Source organism: Pollicipes pollicipes, unplaced genomic scaffold (assembly GCF_011947565.3).
Source record: "Pollicipes pollicipes isolate AB1234 unplaced genomic scaffold, Ppol_2.1 Scaffold_4002;HRSCAF=4701_pilon_pilon_pilon, whole genome shotgun sequence".
In the NCBI taxonomy this organism is placed as follows: Eukaryota; Metazoa; Arthropoda; class Thecostraca; order Pollicipedomorpha; family Pollicipedidae; genus Pollicipes; species Pollicipes pollicipes.
This window is the reverse complement of record NW_023596420.1, coordinates 10,966,898-10,990,705: the sequence shown is the minus strand read 5'-3', so window position 1 is coordinate 10,990,705 and position 23,808 is coordinate 10,966,898. Positions and strand designations below refer to the sequence as shown.

General features: G+C 57.1%; 2 protein-coding genes across 2 annotated transcripts in view; both read left to right on the top strand.

Annotated features, from left to right (window-relative positions):
- PolE1 (DNA polymerase epsilon catalytic subunit 1) overlaps nt 1-17,503 on the top strand; it is a 48,404-nt gene extending 30,901 nt beyond the window's left edge. Inside the window, exons 27-46 of the mRNA XM_037216804.1 lie at nt 400-612; nt 1,105-1,176; nt 1,529-1,689; nt 2,045-2,147; nt 2,741-3,012; nt 3,527-3,693; nt 4,459-4,639; nt 5,031-5,186; nt 10,336-10,475; nt 11,054-11,175; nt 11,558-11,646; nt 11,857-11,941; nt 12,431-12,634; nt 13,673-13,798; nt 14,100-14,241; nt 14,518-14,629; nt 14,833-14,966; nt 15,613-15,823; nt 16,568-16,700; nt 17,096-17,503. Of these exons, the coding sequence (XP_037072699.1) occupies nt 400-612; nt 1,105-1,176; nt 1,529-1,689; nt 2,045-2,147; nt 2,741-3,012; nt 3,527-3,693; nt 4,459-4,639; nt 5,031-5,186; nt 10,336-10,475; nt 11,054-11,175; nt 11,558-11,646; nt 11,857-11,941; nt 12,431-12,634; nt 13,673-13,798; nt 14,100-14,241; nt 14,518-14,629; nt 14,833-14,966; nt 15,613-15,823; nt 16,568-16,700; nt 17,096-17,272 (3,000 nt within the window). The 3' untranslated portion in view covers nt 17,273-17,503. The remainder of the gene's footprint in view (nt 1-399; nt 613-1,104; nt 1,177-1,528; nt 1,690-2,044; nt 2,148-2,740; nt 3,013-3,526; nt 3,694-4,458; nt 4,640-5,030; nt 5,187-10,335; nt 10,476-11,053; nt 11,176-11,557; nt 11,647-11,856; nt 11,942-12,430; nt 12,635-13,672; nt 13,799-14,099; nt 14,242-14,517; nt 14,630-14,832; nt 14,967-15,612; nt 15,824-16,567; nt 16,701-17,095) is intronic.
- Nucleotides 17,504-19,321: 1,818 nt separating this feature from the next.
- LOC119093792 (histone H2A) lies at nt 19,322-22,938 on the top strand. The gene is made up of 4 exons (XM_037216803.1): nt 19,322-19,397; nt 21,339-21,373; nt 22,138-22,345; nt 22,687-22,938. Exons 2-4 carry the CDS (start codon nt 21,352-21,354, stop codon nt 22,862-22,864), a joined length of 408 nt encoding a protein of 135 aa, XP_037072698.1. The 5' UTR covers nt 19,322-19,397; nt 21,339-21,351; the 3' UTR covers nt 22,865-22,938.
- The last annotated feature ends 870 nt before the right edge of the window (nt 22,939-23,808 follow it).

Below are 23,808 nucleotides of genomic sequence, written 5' to 3'. Positions count from 1 at the left end.
CACCATTGATCCCGTGAACACTGCGCTGGGTCACCACTGATCCCGTGAACACTGCCTCCCAGCTGCCACCGCGGCGGCCGCGAGCGGTCTGTCCGCACGCGGACGCGGCCGGAGCTGTCAATGATCAGCTTGTTGTCGTTTGTAAGTACGCGAGCCGTGAGTGTTGTTACAGACAAGCGGCATTAGCTGTGACGCGGTCTTACCTAAGTCATCAGCACAATTTGCTACCTCAATGTGGCACAGCTGCACTAACCGTGACCTGATAGCGAAAAAAGATGGAGAGTTGAGGGCTTCTCGCGCAGGATTTGCGATGTCCATTCGTGATTTGCCCCGCTTTTGCCCTACAGCAAAGCATCCTGCGCTACCCTGTGACCTTGACCTGCCGCCGCTATTCGGCAGGACGCGATGCTGGCTTGGCTGGCGTTCCATAAGCGCAAGTGGCGCCACCAGCGGTTGCAGCGCGCCGAGCGGCAGAAGCGCGCGCGCACGGCCGGCGCTGAGCTGCCGCTGGTGACGTCGGGCGGCGGCGGGGGGCCGCGGGCCGACACGCTCGGGGGCTTCCTGCGGCGCGCCCAGCGCACCGTGCTCGACACACCCTGGCAGGTCATCCAGGTCAGTCGCGTGCCGGCGGGTCACGCGGGTTGGCCATGTTCGGGCGGGCCGTCCGCGGTAGTCGGGCCTGGAGAGCATCATCCAGGTCTGTCGGGCATTGACGGGCCGCCCGGTTCCGTCGGGCCTGGTCAGACATGTCAGGTGCGGTGCGCCAGGTACTGACCGGTCACCCAGGTCGGTTGGGCGCTGGAGGTCAGGCTGATGGGACGCTCGCTGGGAACGGATAAGGTCGGTACGTGTTGGCCGGGTCGGCATAATCCGGATGGTTCGAGTTCGGGCTGGCGCAGGTCCAGCTCATGCGTGCACGGCTTTGCTGGGACCTGGTGGGCGTCGTGAGATCCTGGGGAGCTTTCTCACCGCCCCTTGGGGACTTACATGCACGGTCACGCCAGCTGACCGGATCTCCATCAACGTGCGGCGCTCCGGCTCATCGGCGCCGGTGGAGGAGGCGTACGCCGCCGCTGACCGTGTCTGCGCGCTCCCGGCCGGCAGGTGGTGCCCACGAACAAATCAGGCACGTTCCGGCTCTGGTGTTTGGTTGGTGGTGACCTCCATCTGATCAAGGTGGGTGCCGCCAGGTGGCCGCAGTTGCGCGTGTGGCCGGATACGTGTCGGAGTTGAGGCTGTGTTTCCGCTGACCTACCTGTGTGGTGGTCTCTGCCCCAGCTTTGCGTTGTATTGACGTCCTGTGATCACAATAGCACCCGTCTTGCGCAGTGCCAGTAGCACCCTTGACATGCCGTGACCCCGGTAACACAGATAACCTCACGTGATCTCTGCAACGCTCCTGACCGAGGTGACCTCCGCGACCCACTGTGACCTTGACGATATACGTGTCGTTCCGTGACCCTTGGAGAGCCCTTAGCTTATGTGATCCCGGTAACAGCCCTGACCATCCGTGACCTGCCGGCCGCAGCTGGTGGTGCCACGCATCTTCTACGTGAACCAGCGCTCAGCCAAGCCCAGCAGCGAGGGTGACCTGTGGCGGCGCTGCGTCAAGACGCTGCCCCGCTCGCACCAGGCGTACCACATGTACGAGTACGCGGTGCCCGAGGAGCTGTACCGGCAGCACAGCAGGTGGGCATCGAGGTCTGGGGTGCTGCTGGTCTCTGAGCAGAGGCGCCGGCTGGAGTTGAAGTGTGAAGCCGGAGAGCAGTGGCATCGGTGCGAACTGACTGTGTGTGGTTAATGAGGCGCATGTCCTATCCTCACATGTGACGAGTGATAGGTAGCAGTGAATGTGATAGGTAGTGATGGTGATTAGTACATCACATGTGCGTGACGTTGGCACTTAACATTGCTGACTCGAGCTACGAGCGGAGCAGCGGCGGGTGCTGGGCGGCAGATAACGTGTTGAGACCCAGGGTCGGCTGGACGCGCGTCCCCGTGCGCCTCCTCTGCCTCGAGCGTGCAGCCCACCCTGTTCTGACAGTGAGCTGATGGCCAACCTGTCGGCGCCCGACATCGAGGGCATCTACGAGACGCAGACGCCGGCCCTGTTCCGCATCATGTCCCAGCTCGGCTGCGTGGTCCAGGTACGTCGGTGGCGCCGCCCCACGGTCGCGGTCGGTACTAACGCGTGGGCGTCAGGCGGACTCAGGCGCTGTGGGAAGGCAGCAGTCTTTACATTGTACGAGTAGGCTTTCGGGTAAACACCTCATGTGTAAATGACCGTGTTATGAGCGTCTGGTTCGCACTGTCAAACATGTGCGGGCAGTGGGGAGGTCATTCGTTTTCCTGCCCCCGCATTCCAGGCTTATATAGATCCTAGCTAGCTGGCTGGGGTGCCAGAAATTCTGTAGCCTCCAGCAGTGGGTGTTTTGCAGTGAGGCCCTGCGCTCCGTTCGATGTTTGGTCCGTGTTTTCTGGTACCCTGGCTCGGCTCCTGGCTTGTATATGTGCACGGGTTTTCGGAGTTTGTGACTATCCTGCCGCTGATGTGATGTGGTCTTTGGGTGCATATACACAGCGTTTGTCAATCGATGTCACTGCGGCCGTCTTGCGATATTTCCTCAAACGTCAGAAAGCAGCCCCGCTGACCCGGGCCAACACCATCCTCAGCGCACCGGCCTGCCAGCGAGGAATCGCGCCACGTGCGCGGTGTCCGCTGACCGCCGCCCGTCCCCAGGTGGACCCGCGCTTCCACCGCCAGCTGTCGGCCTCCGAGACGGACACGTTCGAGCTGAACCAGCTGATGTTCAAGCCGGTGAACCAGTACCGGTACCTGGAGCCGGGCAGCTGCCGCCACCTGTTCCTGTACCAGTACCGCAGCGGGCCGCGGGCCATGCTCGGCCTCTTCCTCGTGCCGGCCGGGCGCGCGCTGGTCGTCGTCGTCAACACAGAGCGCTCCAACCAGATGCCCAACCTGCGCACGCTGTACGCGGCGGAGCGCGACGGCAAGTGAGTGACGGCGGCTAGACGAAGCTGCTGCGCTAGCGGCCGGCTTTCGGCGATGTTTAGGCCAGCCGGGCGCGTTCACTTTCTTGCTGATGGTGATTATGTGCTGTATGTGGTGCGGAGGCGGAAGAACCCTGCCTAGCCGATTAAGTGTACCGTGTCACGTACCGTGATGGTATCGGAGGTCTTGGTGGCATTGCTGCTGTATGCGGACTCTGCCGTATGCAAGTGCAGGTGCCTGCGCTTGTGCTCGCTGTAGACCGGGCACTGATCTGACGCATGCGCTGCAGTTATATTGTATGGAAACCAGTCAGCAAAAGTCGAAGCGTTGGCTGGGTGTTTGTGCTCTCCGCGTCCTCCGTGCTGCCACGTCGCGTCACACCGACAGCTCTCGGTGACCTCCGGCCACAGACACATCCCGGGCAGCGCCGCGGTTGATGCGGTCCGCCTGTCCCCCCCCCCCCCCTCCCCCCTTGCCGCGCCGGTGCCCGGCCCTCTGACGCCACCGTGGCGGCAGGCTGGCGCGCGGCGCGGCGGCCGACGCGCTGCCGCCGGAGGAGCTCAGCTTCCAGATCCAGCTGGAGACGTCCGAGCACGCGGCGTGCCGCAGGCTGACGCGCGCCCTGCAGGCCTACAAGGACGAGAAGCGGGGGCCCACCGTGATCGCCGTCCAATCGCAGCTCGGTAGGCGCCGCGCCGCCGGTGGCTGCGGCCACGTGTGTGTCATGTGGGGGGCCTGGCGGTGTTCTGCCGCGCGGGGTTTGGCTGTCGTATTCAAGTAGCGCATTCGCTTGCGCGCTGTTTGGGGAGCAGGGGTTGAATAGTGATGGGAAATGGCAAAAGCGGGCAATTACTCGCGATAGTTCGAAAGCTCTCTGCGCAGGCACAAACTGTTCGTGCGTATATGTAATTCACGGACGTCCTGATTTATTGCACATGAGGCGCGATGCCTTCAAACCAAGGCATAAACCCCGGCTGCCACACGGTGCCCTCACCGCCTTAAACAACGCTGGACTGCTCCGTTAATGCGTCACAATGGCCGGCTCTCTGCGTCGCGTGGATGTCGACGCTCCGCCGGTGACCTCCGAGCGTCCGCTCTGATCTCCGCCGGTGACCTCCGAGCGCCCACTCTGACCTCCGCCGGTGACCTCCGGGCGCCCGCTGTGACCTCCGCCTGTGACCTCCGAGCGCCCGCTCTGACCTCCGCCGGTGACCTCCTAGCGCCCGCTGCGTCCTGCCGGTGACCTCCGAGCGCCCGCTGTGACCTCTGCCGGTGACCTCCGGGCGCCCGCTGTGACCTCCGCCGGTGACCTCCGAGCGCCCGCTGTGACCTCTGCCGGTGACCTCCGGGCGCCCGCTGTGAACTCCGCCGGTGACCTCCGAGCGCCCGCTGTGACCTCTGCCGGTGACCTCCGAGCGCCCGCTCTGACCTCCGCTTGCGCTCCGCAGAGTTCGGCTCGCTGTACGCGCAGCTGCCGATCCTGGGCGACTTCCCGCTGGTGCCGGTGCACGTGTGCGACTCGGACCAGCTGTTCCAGAGCCTGGAGTGGCAGCGGGCCGGCGCGCGCGCCATGCTGCGGCACTTCCTCAACTCGCCGCTCATCCTGGAGACGACCGCCGAGCAGTGCAGGTTCGTCAGGGCGGGGTCGGCTGGGTGGCTGGTGTCGGTGGCGGAGGCCGGGTGGGTAGTGATGGAGCGGTGCTCGGGAGTTTCAAGGTCTGGGGATCAGGTGCGGTCCAAAGCCTGCATGGTCTGATCGTGCTCCACTGAATGGATGAGTTGCTATGGCCAGCTCCGCTCGTATGCGTCTGGGTGATGCCTGTCTCTGTTCTGGTAGTCTGTTTCGATTATTTCTGTGTGGGTCACCCGGTCTGAGTTCCTGGATCGCGCACACTTCGCGTCATGTGAACTGCCCTGTATCAAAATGTATCGCGCTGTTCCGTTTTCACGCCACGGTCCCATCGTCCAAGGTGGATTGGAGTGTTGCCAGCAGTTCAAGTCCCCTGCTGTGGGCCGTCAGGTATTTCCACGTGCCAGTCGGTAACCTGCCGGCCGACGCCACCCTGTTCGGCGAGGATCTCTTCTACTCCCGGCACCTCCGCAAGCACAACCACGTGCTGTGGGCGTCCCCCACTGAGCGGCCGGACCTCGGCGGCAAGGAGGCCGACGACCAGAGGTCAGTCATGCTGTCTGGGTCAGGTCGGGTCAGGTCAGACCAGGTCGGACGAGGTCAGGTTAAGTTGGACCAGATCGGACGAGGTCAGGTCAAGTCAGAACAGATCAGAATAGGTCGGGTCAGGTCAGACCAGATCGGACGCGGTCAGGTCAGGTCAGACCAGCTCGGACGAGGTCAGGTCAAGTCAGAACAGATCAGACTGGGTCGGGTCAGGCCAGACCAGGTCGGACGAGGTCAGGTCAAGTCAGAGCAGATCAGACCAGGTCAGGTCAAGTCAGACTAGTTGGCAGCAGTGGTTGTGTGAGATCCGTCCGAGTGTCTCATCACCGTTTGCATGGATGTTTGCTGCTCTGGGTTTTCAGTGCTTCGCTGCGCGTGTGACCTCAGACGGACCTTGACCACTCCGATGTACCTTCCGACGGAGACCACTGTTTTGTTCTCGTTGACGTTGAGTCCTCGTTAAACTCGACCGCTCCCAGCCCCTCCTGGCTGTGGCCACTTTGGGGGCCATCTGAACGTTACCACCTTAAGGTCAGTGACCGTGACCACTTCGGACCCTGCCGACCGTGAGCACACTCGAGATCTGAACGTGACGATCATGGTTTCTCTGAGCGTGGCTTTTTCGAGCTCCCCCCCCCCCCCCCTCCCTCTTGATCATGACAGCTCGGGAGCCCCTCCGGCTGTAATCACTCGATTTCCGTCTGACTGTGACCACTCGGAGCTCCCTCTTACTGCCCACTGAGGGCTCCCTCTGACCGTGACCACTCAGAGCTCCCTCTGACTAACCATCCCAAGGTTCCTCTGACCATAACCACCCAGCTCCCTCTGACCGTGACCACTGAGGGCTCCCTCTGACTGTGACCATCCCAAGGTTCCTCTGACCATAACCACCCAGCTACCTCTGACTGTGACCACTGAGGGCTCCCTCTGGCTGTGACCATCACAAGGTTCCTCTGACCATAACCACCTGAGGGCTCCCTCTGACTGACCATCACAAGGTTCCTCTGACCATAACCACCCAGCTACCTCTGACTGTGACCACTGAGGGCTCCCTCTGACTGTGACCATTACAAGGTTCCTCTGACCATAACCACCCAGCTACCTCTGACTGTGACCACTGAGGGCTCCCTCTGACTGTGACCATCACAAGGTTCCTCTGACCATAACCACCCAGCTACCTCTGGCTGTGACCACTGAGGGCTCCCTCTGACTGTGGCCATCCCAAGGTTCCTCTGACCATAACCACCCAGCTACCTCTGACTGTGGCCACTGAGGGCTCCCTCTGACTGTGACCATCACAAGGTTCCTCTGACCATAACCACCCAGCTACCTCTGACCATGACCACTGAGGGCTCCCTCTGACTGTAACCATCCCAAGGTTCCTCTGACCATAACCACCCAGCTACCTCTGACCATAACCACCCAGCTACCTCTGGCCGTGACCACTGAGGGCTCCCTCTGACTGTGGCCATCCCAAGGTTCCTCTGACCATAACCACCCAGCTGCCTCTGACCATAACTACCCAGCTACCTCTGACTGTGACCACTGAGGGCTCCCTCTGACTGTGACCATCCCAAGGTTCCTCTGACCATAACCACCCAGCTACCTCTGACTGTGACCACTGAGGGCTCCTTCTGACTGTGGCCATCCCAAGGTCCCTCTGACTATAACCACCCAGCTACCTCTGACTGTGACCACTGAGGACTCCTTCTGACTGTGACCATCCCAAGGTTCCTCTGACCATGACCACCCAGCTACCTCTGACTGTGACCACTGAGGGCTCCCTCTGACTGTAACCATCCTAAGGTTCCTCTGACGATAACCACCCAGCTACCTCTGACTGTGACCACTGAGGACTCCCTCTGACTGTGACCATCCCAAGGTTCCTCTGACCATAACCACCCAGCTCCCTCTGACCGTGACCACTCAGAGCTCCCTCTGACTGGCCATCCCAAGGTTCCTCTGACCATAACCACCCAGCTACCTCTGACTGTGACCACTGAGGGCTCCCTCTGACTGTGGCCATCCAAGGTTCCTCTGACCATAACCACCCAGCTACCTCTGACTGTGACCACTGAGGACTCCCTTTGACTGTGACCATCCCAAGGTTCCTCTGACCATAACCACCCAGCTCCCTCTGACCGGGACCACTCAGAGCTCCCTCTGACTGTGGCCATCCCAAGGTTCCTCTGACCATAACCACCCAGCTACCCCTGACTGTGACCACTGAGGGCTCCCTCTGACTGTGACCATCCCAAGGTCCCTCTGACCATAACCACCCAGCTACCTCTGACTGTGACCACTGAGGACTCCTTCTGACTGTGACCATCCCAAGGTTCCTCTGACCATGACCACCCAGCTACCTCTGACTGTGACCACTGAGGGCTCCCTCTGACTGTAACCATCCCAAGGTTCCTCTGACGATAACCACCCAGCTACCTCTGACTGTGACCACTGAGGACTCCCTCTGACTGTGACCATCCCAAGGTTCCTCTGACCATAACCACCCAGCTCCCTCTGACCGTGACCACTCAGAGCTCCCTCTGACTGGCCATCCCAAGGTTCCTCTGACCATAACCACCCAGCTACCTCTGACTGTGACCACTGAGGGCTCCCTCTGACTGTGGCCATCCCAAGGTTCCTCTGACCATAACCACCCAGCTACCTCTGACTGTGACCACTGAGGGCTCCCTCTGACTGTGACCATCCCAAGGTTCCTCTGACCATAACCACCCAGCTCCCTCTGACCGTGACCACTCAGAGCTCCCTCTGACTGTGGCCATCCCAAGGTTCCTCTGACCATAACCACCCAGCTACCTCTGACTGTGACCACTGAGGGCTCCCTCTGACTGTGACCATCCCAAGGTTCCTCTGACCATAACCACCCAGCTACCTCTGACCATGACCACTGAGGACTCCCTCTGACTGTGACCATCCCAAGGTTCCTCTGACCATAACCACCCAGCTACCTCTGACTGTGACCACTGAGGGCTCCCTCTGACTGTGACCATCCCAAGGTTCCTCTGACCATAACCACCCAGCTACCTCTGACCATGACCACTGAGAACTCCCTCTGACTGTGACCATCCCAAGGTTCCTCTGACCATAACCACCCAGCTACCTCTGACCATGACCACTGAGGACTCCCTCTGACTGTGACCATCCCAAGGTTCCTCTGACCATAACCACCCAGCTACCTCTGACTGTGACCACTGAGGGCTCCTTCTGACTGTGACCATCACAAGGTTCCTCTGACCATAACCACCCAGCTACCTCTGACCGTGACCATTGAGGACTCCCTCTGACTGTGACCATCCCAAGGTTCCTCTGACCATAACCACCCAGCTACCTCTGACTGACCACTGAGGGCTCCTTCTGACTGTGACCATCACAAGGTTCCTCTGACCATAACCACCCAGCTACCTCTGATCATGACCACTGAGGACTCCCTCTGACTGTGACCATCCCAAGGTTCCTCTGACCATAACCACCCAGCTACCTCTGACTGTGACCACTGAGGACTCCCTCTGACTGTGACCATCCCTAGGTTCCTCTGACCATAACCACCCAGCTACCTCTGGCCGTGACCACTGAGGGCTCCCTCTGACTGTGGCCATCCCAAGGTTCCTCTGACCATAACCACCCAGCTCCCTCTGACCATAACTACCCAGCTACCTCTGGCTGTGACCACTGAGGGCTCCCTCTGACTGTAACCATCCCAAGGTTCCTCTGACCATAACCGCCCAGCTACCTCTGACTGTGACCACTGAGGGCTCCCTCTGACTGTAACCATCCCAAGGTTCCTCTGACCATAACCGCCCAGCTACCTCTGACCGTGACCACTGAGGGCTCCCTCTGACTGTGGCCATCCCAAGGTTCCTCTGACCATAACCACCCAGCTACCTCTGACTGTGACCACTGAGGGCTCCTTCTGACTGTGACCATCCCAAGGTTCCTCTGACCATAACCACCCAGCTACCTCTGACTGTGACCACTGAGGGCTCCTTCTGACTGTGACCATCACAAGGTTCCTCTGACCATAACCACCCAGCTACCTCTGACCATGACCACTGAGGGCTCCCTCTGACTGTGACCATCCCAAGGTTCCTCTGACCATAACCACCCAGCTCCCTCTGACCATAACCACCCAGCTACCTCTGGCCGTGACCACTCAGAGCTCCCTCTGACTGTGGCCATCCCAAAGTTCCTCTGACCATAACCATCCAGCTACCTCTGGCCGTGACCACTTAGAGCTCCCTCTGACTGTGGCCATCCCAAGGTTCCTCTGACCATAACCACCCAGCTACCTCTGACTGTGACCACTGAGGGCTCTCTCTGACTGTGGCCATTCCAAGGTTCCTCTGACCACAACCACCCAGCAACCTCTGACTGTGACCACTCAGAGCTCCCTCTGACTGTGACCATCCCAAGGTTCCTCTGACCATAACCACCCAGCTCCCTCTGACCGTGACCACTGAGGGCTCCCTCTGACTGTGACCATCACAAGGTTCCTCTGACCATAACCACCCAGCTACCTCTGGCCGTGACCACTCAGAGCTCCCTCTGACTGTGACCATCCTAAGGTTCCTCTGACCATAACCACCCAGCTCCCTCTGACCGTGACCACTGAGGGCTCCCTCTGACTGTGACCATCACAAGGTTCCTCTGACCATAACCACCCAGCTCCCTCTGACCATAACCACCCAGCTCCCTCTGACCATAACCACCCAGCTCCCTCTGACCATAACCACCCAGCTACCTCTGACCGTGACCATTGAGGACTCCTTCTGACTGTGACCATCCCAAGGTTCCTCTGACCATAACCACCCAGCTACCTCTGACTGTGACCACTGAGGGCTCCCTCTGACTGTGACCATCCCAAGGTTCCTCTGACCATAACCACCCAGCTACCTCTGACTGTGACCACTCAGAGCTCCCTCTGACTGCGACCATCCCAAGGTTCCTCTGATCATAACCACCCAGCTACCTTTGACTGTGACCACTGAGGGCTCCCTCTGACCGTGACCACTGAGGGCTCCCTCTGACCGTGACTATTCAGAGCTCCTTCAGACGGTGACCACTCAGAGGCCCCCTGACGGTGACCTCTGTGTCGCAGTCCCCGTGTCTGACCCCTGGCTCCGCCCCGCAGACTGCTGATTGAGGGCGAGGAGCTGACCAGGGCCGACATCAACTGTCCGGGTGCCTACGAGACCATCTGCATCGAACTGGACGTGGACAGCCTGGCGCCCACCGCCATCCTCCAGTCGCAGCACATCAGCGAGGCCGAAGGTCGGTGTGACGTCACAGGGGGCACGCGATCGCCAGGTGACGCCCGACCGGCGAGGACCTGCTCGCTCGGGTCCGGACAGTGCTCTCCGAAGGGCGCGGAGCGGCTCGGCAGGGAGCAGCAGACGTGTGCCGGCTGGCTGTGGTTTGGCTTCGCCTGATGACTGTGTGTTGTTTATGGCTGCATGCCTATGATGCATTGATATGGCAAATTAAGATCGCTCGATGCATTCTGCGAGCACCTCTCTAGTGAGCTTGATCCTGCGTTCTCAGTGATATATGCCGAGTGTTGTGTCTGCACCTGCCGCTACACGCCGTGCCGAGACATGCAATGGCGTTCGCCGCCATCTCGGAACGGTATCGTTGCGTTCGACACCATCTGTTGCGTTGTGAATCCTGCGGGCGTCTTACCTACTGCACTGCTGACACTGCCGCGTCGCTACCCATTGCGTGATAAGCTCTGCCATTACCGCAGTATCGCGCTTCAGGAGCGCGTGAACCCAGCTCCCTTCCGTCGTGCCCCTGAGTCCGCTTCCGCGCCCGACCTGCCGCCCCGCCTGACTCCGCCGCTGGCCGGGCAGGCATCAGCTCGTACGTGGCGTTCGACGCGGCGCCGCAGGTGTCGCTGGAGGAGATGCTGGCCGGCCAGACGCCGCAGATGGCCTCCTACGACCAGTCCGTGCTCAGCTACGGCGCCTTCAAGGTGGGGCACGGTTGCAGGGCCGGACGCCTCTTCTGGCGCCCCACTGTTAAAGACTACTCAGTGCACCCCTGCTCCAGCCTGTTCTTGACTGAGCCGTGTGCTCTTCTCTTCCTTGCTGCTGCTGTAGTGCTCATGTGGCCGTATTTTGCGGTGTTGCCGACGGCCCAGCTGTCCCTGGCGTTGGTGCCCTCGATGGAGCCCTTCATGCACGTGACTGATGGACAGCGGCCGCCCTCCGAGCCGCCGCCTGGCCTGACGGCGTGCCCCTGACCCGAGATGGTCTGGGCTGGACCTACACGGCCTGAATTGTGACCTGGGTATGACATGTGATCCGTGACCTGAGGTGACCGGGGCGCATCCGTGACCCTCCCCCCCCCCCCAGGTGCTGCGCTCCATGGTGCACTCGCTGCTGCTGGACGTCACTCAGCACCAGAACGTGTTCGCCGACTACCAGATGGTGCACCTCTACAGGTAGGACGGCTATGGGCATAGTACCACCTGAAAAGGCGACCTTATTGTCACGTTTGCACGCCTATGGCAGCACTGTATGATTCGTGTTCAGTATACCTGTAGATTCAGTGGTGGTAGGCCACCCTCAGAAGCACGTTGTGTCGTGCTTTGGTTGCCGAGCTATCGCCGGGCGCCGTCCAGCTCGCTCTGACAGCCGGCTGTGCGTGATAGGTGGCTGCGCAGCCCGCACGCGCTCCTCTACGACCCGGCCCTCAAGAAGATCCTGCACGTGGTCATGAAGAAGCTGTTCCTGCAGGTCAGACTGGCCCGTCGCGCTGTGGCCGCCCCGTCAGCGTGTGATTCTGTCGCGTCGCAGCTCGCCGTGTGGAGCTTCTACCGCCTCGGACTGGCCTGCGCTGTCCTGAGGCTATGTGTGGCCGGTCAGCGGTCGGATGTGTTCCATCATGGGATATGTCCTGTGTGCATGGCTGTAACCTTTAGTATCATGCCTTGTGTGATATTGTGTGGCTCCCCAGGTTCCGTTGGGGTGCTAGAAACATATTTGTGGCGTTACCCCGACAGGAGGCCGCACGCCTGGCAGGGATGCCGAAAGCTGGTGTGCGGCCCTCCATTTCACGTAGCAGCATTTCAGTGTTGCTGCGATACGGTATCGCGCATGAAGCCCACCTCCCGCTCTCATCGTCGACCGAGCCGGCAATCCGCGCCGCGAGCCCACCCGTGGCGTGGCCGGGACGCCGCCGCCGCCACGGCGCGCCTCTGACCGCTCCGCCCCTCCTCCGCGCAGCTGATCTCCGAGCTGCAGCGGCTGGGGGCCGTCATCGTGTACGCCAATTTCAACAAGGTGGTGGTGTGCACCAAGAAGCGGACGGTGTCGGACGCGCTGGCCTACATGGACTACGTGCTGGCGTCGGTGCGCGGCAAGGAGCTGTTCCAGGGCATGGAGATATCGTACACCCACTGCTGGGAGTACCTGCTCTGGCTCGATCCGGTGAGGAGGCGCCCAGGCTGGTGCTGACGGGGCAGACTGGTGACGGTGAGACGTACCGGTGCGTGGTGAGAGGCTGACTGGTGCTGACGGGGCAGACTGGTGACGGTGAGAAGTGCCGGGACGTGGAGAGAGGCCAACTGGGGCTGACGGAACAGACTGGTGACGGTGAGAAGTGCCGGTGCGTGGGGGAGGCTGACTGAGTCTGACGGGGCACGGGTGGTGCAAAGAAGTACCCGTGTTGGTGCCGGTTGGGTAGTGGTCGCGATGAAGAAACATGCTGGAACTGTGCGTACTGTTGGCGAGACAAACATTGTGATGCTGATTGGCCGGGCTTGGCGTAGAGGACAGCAGTCGCACACAATCAATCAGCTGCGGTCGACGAACGTTTTTACCGCTGTGTCCGGATGGCGCACTATGCGAATGAATGTCTTGCCTAGAAGGATGGTTACCTTGGTTTTACCCTGCCTTCCGTCCCTGGCGCAGAGTCAGTTACTTTATTTCGCGTGAACTCACCACAGTCCCTCGCCGTATAAATGTCCTACTGAAGGTTCGCTCCGCTCTTCCAAAGCCGAACCTGCGCCCTTCTCCCGTTGTCAGTGACGTGCGCGCTTGCGCTCAGCGTGCGTCCGGTCTGTTCACGCTCGCGCTCAGCGTGCGTCCGGTCTGTTCACGCTCGCGCTCAGCGTGCGTCCGGTCTGTTCACGCTCGCGCTCAGCGTGCGTCCGGTCTGTTCACGCTCGCGCTCAGCGTGCGTCCGGTCTGTTCACGCTCGCGCTCAGTGTGCGTCCGGTCTGTTCACGCGGACGTCCGCTGTGTGCTTGTCCGTCAAGACCAATGACGTTGATTACGGTTTTTTGGGTTGTAACGAATTTGGGCCTTCTTGTTAGTTATGCGGAGGTTTTCTGCCTTCCTTTTTGCATTAAGTCTTTTTGTTGGTGTTACGGTTAGGTGTGTCAAGTTTCACCGAGTATGGTATTGTACACTGATCCCCCGGCGTGTCCGTCGTCACTCATGCTGACGGCTCGATGTCCGCTGCAGGCCAACTACGGTGGCGTGCGCGGCGCGCTGCCCAAGCCGGCGGGCACCTCCGGCTCGGGGGATGCCCAGCAGCCGGGCGCGCCGCAGGACGCCGGCGTGGCCGAGCCCGACGACGAGGACGAGGGGGTGGGTGACGCCGCGGTGGCCGCGCGCTGCGCCGGCCGCAACATTGGCACTCGGCTCGCGCGTGTTTCGTTCGAGGGGCCTGGACGTGCCGCGTTGCGTACTTGTTTTTGTTAAGATTAATGTACGAAATTATAGCCGTTTGGATGCTAAGCAAAATCTGGCAGAGGTTTTTCGTAAAGATGAATTGTATTTCGTCCAGTTTCGTTGCAAATTGCCGGCGATCTGTGAGTCACATCGCGGTGTCGGAGCTGCGTCCTCGGCCCCGGCCTCCCGGTGACACGCTGCCGCCGTCATCCCGCAGCTGTCCGTCGAGATGTGCTGGAACATGAGCAACTACCTGCCGGAGGAGGGCGCCTGCCAGGTCAACTTCAGCACCATCATCGCCAGCTACATCTCGGCCGTGTACCAGCAGATAGCGGCGGAGGTGGACGCCTTCACCCCAGGTCGGAGGTCGTGGTGCTCCGGGTCTCTGCATCTTGGGGTCACTGCAGTCATGCGTTCGTCTTCTTGATCTCTATATTTGTTGTAGGTTTCTGCAGTGTTAGAGTGAATCATGGAATTATGGACCATGACTTACGATGGCGTACGGTGTAAGTCACGCCCCGTACGGTGCCAGGCTGCAACGACGTGGTTTTGAAAGGTGCGTGGATCGGGGGCCTTTCAACCGTGACCCGCGCCGCCTGCTCGGAGTGGGGGGTGACGCGGTGACCTGACCTCAGGTCGTACGCCGGTGCGGCGGCGCGTCTCCAGCCAGCCGCAGGCCAAGTTCCAGGACGCGGTCGACTTCGCCAAGAACCTCATCACGGGCGAGATGGCGCAGAAGCTGTTCATGTGAGTCGGTCAGCTGGCTTGCTAGAATTACAGGCGCCTCGCGGACTAACCGCCAGTGCGAGCGATCGCCTCTGTAGTGTCACGTGGCCGCTGACGTGTCCGAGTAGCCGCCGTCTCTCGCCTCTGTCGTCGCATCGCTCCGAAACACTGCCGAGCGTGTGCTCTGAACCCGCCGCTCACGGTCCGCCGTCCCGGGCCGCCAGGATCACGCAGAAGATGCAGAAGAAGCTGCACACGACGCGCGGCTCGGAGCCGAACGCGCTGTTCCCGCAGCTGACCGGCTCTCACCTGCTCATGCAGAACCCGGCGCTCGAGTTCGTCAAGGCCATCTGCAAGGGTACCGGCTCGCCTGCCTGCTCGCCTCCGTTCCACGCTCTGCCCGCCTCCTGTGCCCTGCCTGGCGTCCTCCCTCTCGTGCTCTGTCTGGCGTCCTCCCTCCCGCGTTCTGCACGGCTTCCTTCCGCAGTCTGTCCGGCTTCCTCCCGCGCTCTGCTCGGTTTCCTCTTTCTCGTGCTCGGCCAGGCGTCCTCCCTCCCGCGCTCTGTCCGGCTTCCCCACGCTCTGCTTGGCTTCCTCCCCTGCACTCTGTCCAGCTTCCTCCCGCACTCTGTCTAGCTTCCTCCCGTATTTGACCTTGTGGAGCGATGTTTGCATATTCCTGTCATGACCCGGCACTATGAAGCTATCACACATTTGCACGCGTAACTTACACCCCGCATGAAGAACAAGGAGGTTAGCTAAGAGCTAATGGTGAAGCCTGCGACCGCTTTGCATCACGTGCTTGACAGTCGCATGCATCACGAGCTTATCAGTGCCCACGTCACCACTGTCGCCATGCCGCCCAGCAGTGAGCGAATTAATCATGCCATGTGGCTAATGTCGAACGCACACAGTGCGTGCTATATTCTGCAGCCGTCCCTCCTGACATGGCTGACGGAGGAGTGCTGTTACCCACCCTGACCGGGTGTCGGCGCTGCGGCAGGTGCTGTCGCTGGACCAGCACGTGGAGGCGGAGGTGAGCAAGCTGCGCCGCGACCTGCTGAAGCTGATCGGGGTCGGCGAGTTCGCCGCCGAAGCCGAGTGGGTTGACCCGTGCGTCTCGCACGTGCTGCCCGAGGTCATCTGCAAGGCCTGCAACCACTGCCGCGACGTCGACCTCTGCCAGGACACGCACGTGGGCGAGGCGGGCGGCAGGTGAGGCGCCAAGGCCAGGAGCGGGGCAGGGGGCGGGGTGGCCAGGAGCGCGGAATGGGCTTGGCTGGCCAGCAGCAGGAAGGGGCGGGGTGGCCAGGAGCGCGGAATGGGCTTGGCTGGCCAGCAGCAGGAAGGGGCGGGGTGGCCAGGAGCGCGGAATGGGCTTGGCTGGCCAGCAGCAGGAAGGGGCGGGGTGGTCAGGAGCGCGGAATGGGCTTGGCTGGCCAGCAGCAGGAAGGGGCGGGGTGGTCAGGAGCGGGGTCGTGGACGCGTTGGCACAGACGTAACGGCACAGATTGTGGACGGGATAGAGTGCCAGGCCTGGGGCACCGCCATTGTTCACTGACGGATGAGGGTTTTTTGCACACCACATTTTTGGGGTATGTGGTCAGCTTTTTTCAGGTCAGCCGTACTTTTTCTTGCTTTGAACGGCTTTGTTCTCGGCCTTGCTTAAGACAGTCGCAATATGGCATACTCCTGCGTCAAAAGGGTGCAAACGGGTGGCAGGGCGACGGCACAACACGTTTCCAAAGACGGGGTTTCCAAAGAACATGACGGGGCACAACATATTTCACTGAATGCCATCTCCTGGCGTCGGATATTGTGCGCTGCCTGTTGGTGGTCATCTACTACTAACAACAGCAACCTGCTGAGCAATGACACCGCCGGGGTACCGATGCCGCGTCTGCCACAAGAGGCCGTGGCCGTCGGCTTCCCTCACGTGGCGTCCCTCCCGCCCGCCAGGCCGTGCTGGAAGTGTCCGCTGTGCGACACACCTTACGACCAGGACGAGGTCGAGCACGCGCTGCTCTCTGTCATGCAGCGCAAGCTCGTGTCGTTCGTCCTCCAGGATCTGCAGTGTGTCAAGTGCAAACAGGTCTGTCTCCGATCCCGTTCGTTATGGCATATGTACATGGTTTCCAATGTCGCAGCAGCTATGCTATGCGTTACGTACGTTGGTGTCATGCATGGCTCGAAGCCCCTGGGTCATACATTTAATGGCATTGTTCTTTTCTGTATTCTGCTCGGCACTGTTTTTTTCAGTCCCCTCATGTCCACCGAAACCGAAACTCGGTTCCTGATGTTCGATTGGTTTCCTGGGGCCCGTCTCGCTGTGTCTCATTGGTCATCTGCCCAACCTGGGCGTAATGCGGGGTGCTGATTGGTCGCCACCCCAACCGGGCCTGGTTTCACGATGCTTCATTGGTCATCACCCCAACCAGCCCCTTTGATCGACGCTGATTGGTCGTGATTCGGTGGCTCGGTCGGCAGGTAAAGCAACTGAACATGTCGGCCATCTGCGAGTGCGCCGGCGAGTACCGCGGCCTCGACAGCCGTTCGGACCTGCTCAGTCGTCTGCGCGTGTTCCGCAACATCGCCACCGCCTTCAGCATGCCCATCCTCGGCGACCATGTCGCCTGGCTTCTACGGCAGAGTGGCGCTGGCTAGCGGTCACCTAGAGAACTACTGGTGCGACCGGCAGACTGCGCCTCTGTGCGGCGTTTTGGAAATGAAATGAGGCGTCCCTGAGTTGAAATGCTGCTGGAATGTGTTGCCTGTATTAATGTGATCGTGATCAATTTATATGGATCATATAACATCGCTTTATGTGATACGGTTTTCCGTTTACTCCCGCGATGAGTGCTGGTCATCGCGCATTGTATAAAAACCCCATGCAAGGTCCTTGTGTTCTTTCGGAAGGCTTCGGCTGGCAGTAGGAAGCCTGTTCTGTGTATGGTTCGTGGCCAGGAGGGCGTGACCTCCGGCTCGGCTTGAAAAGGCACAGCAGCCAGCGGGCGGGCTTGGGCGATGCCCCCATATGCAGGGGTATGGACACCCCTCAGGGAACACCGTGACGTAATCGAAAGCTTTTATTTTTCGTCCGTCTTATTTCTCGTATAAAACCAGCCGGTCATGATTTGTTACTGCTGCCAGTTTTTTTTTTCGAGAATTCCGCGTCTCCTGGCGGCAATAGTATTGCGGCCGACCCTCGTGTGCCTTATGCCTGCTGACGGTGTGCCGTGTTTGCACGTGTGTGCAGCTATACGGACACCGCTACGGCCTAATTGTTGGCGCGCCCTCGAACCACCGAAATGTTCAATACGGACGCTCGAAATGACTGAAAAAGGCTGATGAAGGTTAATCATGGTTTGATCTAAAACCAACGACCTGAGAGAGAATGTTCTCTGCATACAAATACTATATATATATATATATATATATATATATATATATATATATAAACATAGTACGTATCCCAGCCTTTTGCAAAGCTCACACGCGGCTCGATGTAAGCGCCACGGCAGACATTCGTTTTGAAGGAGCAGCCACGGCCGGCGGCTGTCAGACGTCACTGGCCTGTGGTTTGGCGAGAGCAGCCACGGCCGGTGGCTGTCAGACGTCACTGGCCTGTGGTTTGGCGAGAGCAGCCACGGCCGGCGGCTGTCAGACGTCACTGGCCTGTGGTTTGGCGAGAGCAGCCACGGCCGGCGGCTGTCGGACGTCACTGGCCTGTGGTTTGGCGAGAGCAGCCACGGCCGGCGGCTGTCAGACGTCACTGGCCTGTGGTTTGGCGAGCGCTGGGGTCGGGACAACGCACGTTAACGCGTCGAGTCCACAAAAGTGAGACGCGAACGATACTGCGAGCCACGCGGGCCTGGCTCTTACCGCATGTGTATTCATGTGTAAACCGCATCAGTGTCACAGCCCAATAGCGGTGCTTACGTCCCTGGTAGATCCGTTTGGACGCTCCTGTGGCAGCACGCTCAAACTAGGGTAACTTGCAGAATTGTGTGTGCGCTCCTGCGTACCATTTTATGCATGAATTGTGGGATCCAAGCGGCAGGCGGGCCTATAATCCTTCCCACGGCGGTGGAAATCAGCTACATCGTTGTCAGTGTTGCTTGCTAGCTGATGATAATGCAACTGACAAATAATCTGGAGCGTCTTCCTCCCAGATGCGGTGCGGCACTCCTGCCCCCGTCTGCACGGTAGTCGTCAACGGTGTTTTAAGTGGAGAGGACACATGTGCAATGGAGAGGGCGCAGCTCAATTTGTTTACACAGGAACGTTTTAGCGTGCTGCGTGGGCACAATATGGCATGTTATAAATCGGGCTATGTTGACGTCTCCACCCGATTTTCAGCGTTTATTGGCACGCAAACTAATGCAAATAATATTAGTTATGGATGGTTACATGGCTCAGAGCCAGCCTGCCCGCAAATGCCACAGCTGCCCGAGGCCACAGCGGGGTGTTCTGCAAAACGAGTTTGGGGCTGAACAGTGAGACTTGGTAACAATGCACACGAAATAGCCAGCAAATGTGGTTTTCAGATCCAGCCGACTTTTTACAGTAAAGGACTCCTCCCGCGCCACTGCGCCAGCGAAAATTGGCGGGGAGCTTCATCCGCGTGTGAATCAGGTGTAGGGGTCCGTTGGCAACCTTGTCAATTTAGCTGCCGCTTTCTTTGCTTGAAACGTGTCCCGCCAAAATATTTGTAATGGTATTTCTCCCATCTGTTACACGCTGGGTCCCAATCGTCGCGTAAACGGTTCTGTGGTGGGCGTGGAGTCTGGTAAGTGGTGGTTGGTGGGTCTTGTCGGACTGCATTGCATTGCTTAAAATTGTGATAGCTGTTACTGCTCTTCAAAACTTCCAGAGATTGTTTGTTACACGGCGGGTCAGTGGAGAATCGATCTTCGTAGGGTAGGAATCGAAATTGCTTAGCAGGGTTTTGGTACAGGGTCATAAACGCCATAGGCCATGTTAGGTTCACTAGGTAATTTTCACCATAGATGGCTCCGGACGTCATTAGAAATTTCATAGGCGCTCACTGAGATTGCCTTGCCCAATGGAAAACTGGTGTCACTGTTTAAGAGCACTGGAAAGCTGGTGAGAAATTTTGGCCTGGATCAGATGGGTTTTCTTATGTTTGAAGTTAAGGCCTATCAAAATGTTCACATGTGATGTTTACCTAATTTGTTTCCAGTGAATGATTATTTGTTATCTGTTTACATTTACCATTAGCAAATAGAGCAAAATCTGACAGCTCATTATTGCTGAGGATGAGTGATGTTCCCAGTCTTGTGTGAAGGCTGATCTATATATATATATGCATGTAGGATGAATGTCAAATTATTGATAGGATGCTGTGCGTATATGCAAAAGGAGCATGGATTGGTGCTTCACAGCTTCAGGCAGGTTTGCTGGTATTAGGATGGTGACTGGTTTATGCGACATTGGCGCTTGCCAGAAAAGATGGCTTGTTTTAGTGTGATATGCAGCTTTATGAATGGAGCTGAATTATAGATATGTGCATTTGTACTTATTGTGGGAAATATTTGCATACATTTCCAAGCAGTGTCTGCAGTGTTGTGTTTTGTGTATATCAACAATGTGTCCCAATTCTAAAATGCTCATCTTGGTAATCATGTGTGTTTTATTCAATTAAGATCAGAATATTCAGTGTCACTTGGACATAAACAAATGTTTATCCACCCACACAGGCCCTTGTCATCCCTCGAGCAGTCATAGGTCCCTTTCTTCCACTGACAACTTTGACTCCTGTCCAGTCAGACAACTTGTGGCATAGGAAATTATTTGTCAGCATTTTATTAGCTTATTGCATGCTGAAAACTCCATTCTTTGAAACTGCCTGGCATCATTCAAGGTCACTTAGTCAGCACAGTTAATTCCCAAGGGATTTTGCAGATGATTTGGTTATGAAACATGATTCCAAAAATGTTGTGAATAGCTTATTGTGTTTTGCCCAATATGGACCACCTGTAATGACACTCAGCATATGGCTCCAGAAGATGTTTGAAACTATACATTGGATATGCTTAAGCTAACTTTGGTGAAATTCTGTATGAAAGTTGAAGTCATTTAATGGGTAGTCATGTCAACACATTTCAATCATTTCATATTTCAATGGATGACAGCTTATTTCCTATTTCACATGTATGGATGTGCTGGAGTCCATTGTAATTAGTTCACAACAGTCCTGAAATTGCTGAAAAGGAAATATCTTTCCCACCAGATGAGTCATTGGGATGTATTCAGAGATTGCAAATGTTACAGTTTGGAGAGGTGTCATGTGTGGTCATGGAATCTAGCAGAGTGGGGCAAAAATGCAAAACTATGCAAGTATAATGCTGCAAATTACTTATGGGCCCTGCACATTAGTGGTGTGTACCACTACAACTCTTCTTTGGTTGGGATACAGGTTACCATAGACAACTGTATGAGAAGCACTGCTAGAATGCTCTAATTTATTGAGTTCAGCTTAGTATTACTGTGAGAATGTGTGTATCAATATTTGTTAAAAAATATGGACATAATGTGCTAGTTTTTCTCTGGAATACCATGAAATGTTCCATGTTGTTGCTGTATACCAAGAGCATGAAGACCATATATTGCACAAGCATGAATATTGCCTTCACCCACTTGACCACCTTTGTGAGATCTGCTCCATTTTTGTTTGCTGGGTTGTCATTGAAGGTCCTTGTTATTTCAGATCTGAATCAGATATGTCTGCCCGAGGAAAAGGAGGTGAGATAAATTATTTGTCTTTTCTTAGATATTGTTTGCCATGCATAGTCTGTATGTGGTGTTTGATGTCATATTTTGGGGGGTTGTCTGTATATTGCATTATTCATGTAGAGGGATGATGTAGTATAATTAAAGGTAACAAGGGAGGGGCTCTTAACAGCATAACATTATGCTCAGATGTGGTTGCAAATCATGCTCAAGTCAGTTGAAAATGTTCTATGGCCTTAAATCTGGATGCCATCGGTTTCTTTTAACAAAAAGCGGCGTGGTCCATTTTATTTTGTACCCTGAGCTCAACTATGGACCCAAAAAATCACATTTCATTGTGGTTTTTTTACATTTCCAGTCACCCCAAATTTGGGGGGCAATGCAGCTGACAGGGTGCTGAGGGAGGGAGGCTTTCTACTGAGTGTAATCACATGGGGTTGAGAGAGGTCAAAAAGTGGAGCAGGATTTATGGATGGCTTTTAAAACTGGGAGTTTGTGTGATGAGCATTGATTAGGACATCTGGCTGGCCTTGAATTCTTGTTTGTTTGTCTATTTGCTCCCATGCTTGGAGTGATTCAGTGCAGTGAGTCATGCCGCAGCAAACCAAAATGGAGTGATTGTTTTTGTTCCTGTATGGTAGCATCATCCATGGTGGCTAGTTCTTTGGTAGGTATGAAATCATGCATTTGCTAATGCTGTCCAGGTTAGTGTGCGTAACAACACCGAAGCACACCGTACAGCCAAACTGACGACTGGCACTGCCTGTGCATTCCAGGCAAGTCCAAGGACAAGCAGAAGTCGCGCTCCAGTCGCGCTGGCCTGCAGTTTCCTGTTGGTCGCATCCATCGGCTGCTGCGCAAGGGCAACTATGCCGAGCGCGTGGGCGCCGGCGCCCCCGTGTACCTGGCTGCTGTGATGGAGTACCTGGCCGCCGAGGTCCTGGAACTGGCGGGAAATGCCGCCCGGGACAACAAGAAGGCCAGGTGAGTCGACGTTCAATCAACAGCAATGGTTACTTGTAGTAAGACGTGGTCTTAACGAAATTCGCATGGACCATCGTGTTCACTCAACCTTGCCATATAAGTCCGGGTGTCTTGGAAACATTTTTGGTCAACCCCAGGGGAAAATAAATCAGTTGCGTTCGTTTTGTCCTATACTGTTTGAATGATAATCGACATGCTGGTCGATTTTTGGGTCTTTCGGACGCCTCAACTGCTTAGGTCATGCAACGCTGAAAGGAGGGGGATTCAAAGAACATGCCTCGCTTAAGTCACTTATTGATGTACTCTAGTTGGTGAATGTTTCAATGGTCATTTTTCCCCAGGATCATTCCTCGTCACTTGCAACTGGCAATTCGTAATGACGAGGAGCTCAACAAGCTGCTGTCGGGCGTCACGATAGCTGAGGGTGGCGTTCTCCCCAACATCCAGGCTGTCCTGCTCCCCAAGAAAAGTGATACAAGCACGAAGGGCAGCAGCAAGGGCCAGAGTCAAGACTACTAAGTGACGACTTGCGCCGGTGATTATCGGCATTGGGGTATTCTGTGTTTTCGTTCATAAATAAATGATGTTCTTACTTTGTCGTGTAGTCGCGAGGCGTGCGAGTTAGCTTTTGCTCTGATCAGAACCCGCACGGAGCATAATTTGCCCTATAGGATATTGTGCCACAGAAGGCTATTCTTGCCAACTAACGTGGAGCTTTGGCAACGCCAGTCGGCGGGCATTCCCAGCTATGGGAGACGCGTAAAATAATTCAGTCACGGTCCTCGTTCACCCGGTTCGTTCTTTCCCCGCTGATTTCTTCAGTCATCCCGCCATTACTCGTACTCGGCTGCGCAAACATGTAAATGGAGACTGCAGACAGTTGGGCGATGGTCACATGTACCTGAGTATTGCGCGTGCACACGATGTCGGGCATCACCGATGTGGAGGTCGGTGACGTCTCGATATGTCATCTGGAGCTACCGTGTCATAGATAACGTCGCACGCTAGGGGCGGTTACCTGACCGAAGGGCCGGTGTATGTGAACAGCGGAGACCAGCGAATGAACTTGCGGTACAGACATCTTGCATTTGGGTTTGGCCATTTCCAGAAGAAGATGCTATTTTCTTATTTTGTGCTGCCTGCATTGCTAGGATTCCTTATTGAGCAGGTACCTAGCCATGCGTGGGTCCGTCAGGATGGGAGGGGGGCGGGCATGAGCGACTCCAACCAAGTGCAATCATGCGCTTCTGCCGCTGTGCGATTCTGCACCCCTGTGAGATTGGATAGCCGCCGTCCAGATCCGCAAAATCTATGATAAGCATTATGACCTCGCATGGAAAGAATCGGGGGATGAATCACGTTTGCCTCCAGGGTCCATCGGGGGACTCGTCACCGGAAGCAATTTTGCCCACCCAAGTCTAACCGGACGTCACGTTCGAGACTACACATTTCGCATCGGCCCG

Excerpts from the sequence above, each read along its gene's own strand:
- LOC119093792 (XM_037216803.1), top strand. The coding sequence starts at position 21,352 with ATGTCTGCCCGAGGAAAAGGAG. Across the intron at positions 21,374-22,137 it reads GTCTGCCCGAGGAAAAGGAG|GCAAGTCCAAGGACAAGCAG; the intron begins GTGAGATAAATT and ends TGTGCATTCCAG. Across the intron at positions 22,346-22,686 it reads CGGGACAACAAGAAGGCCAG|GATCATTCCTCGTCACTTGC; the intron begins GTGAGTCGACGT and ends ATTTTTCCCCAG.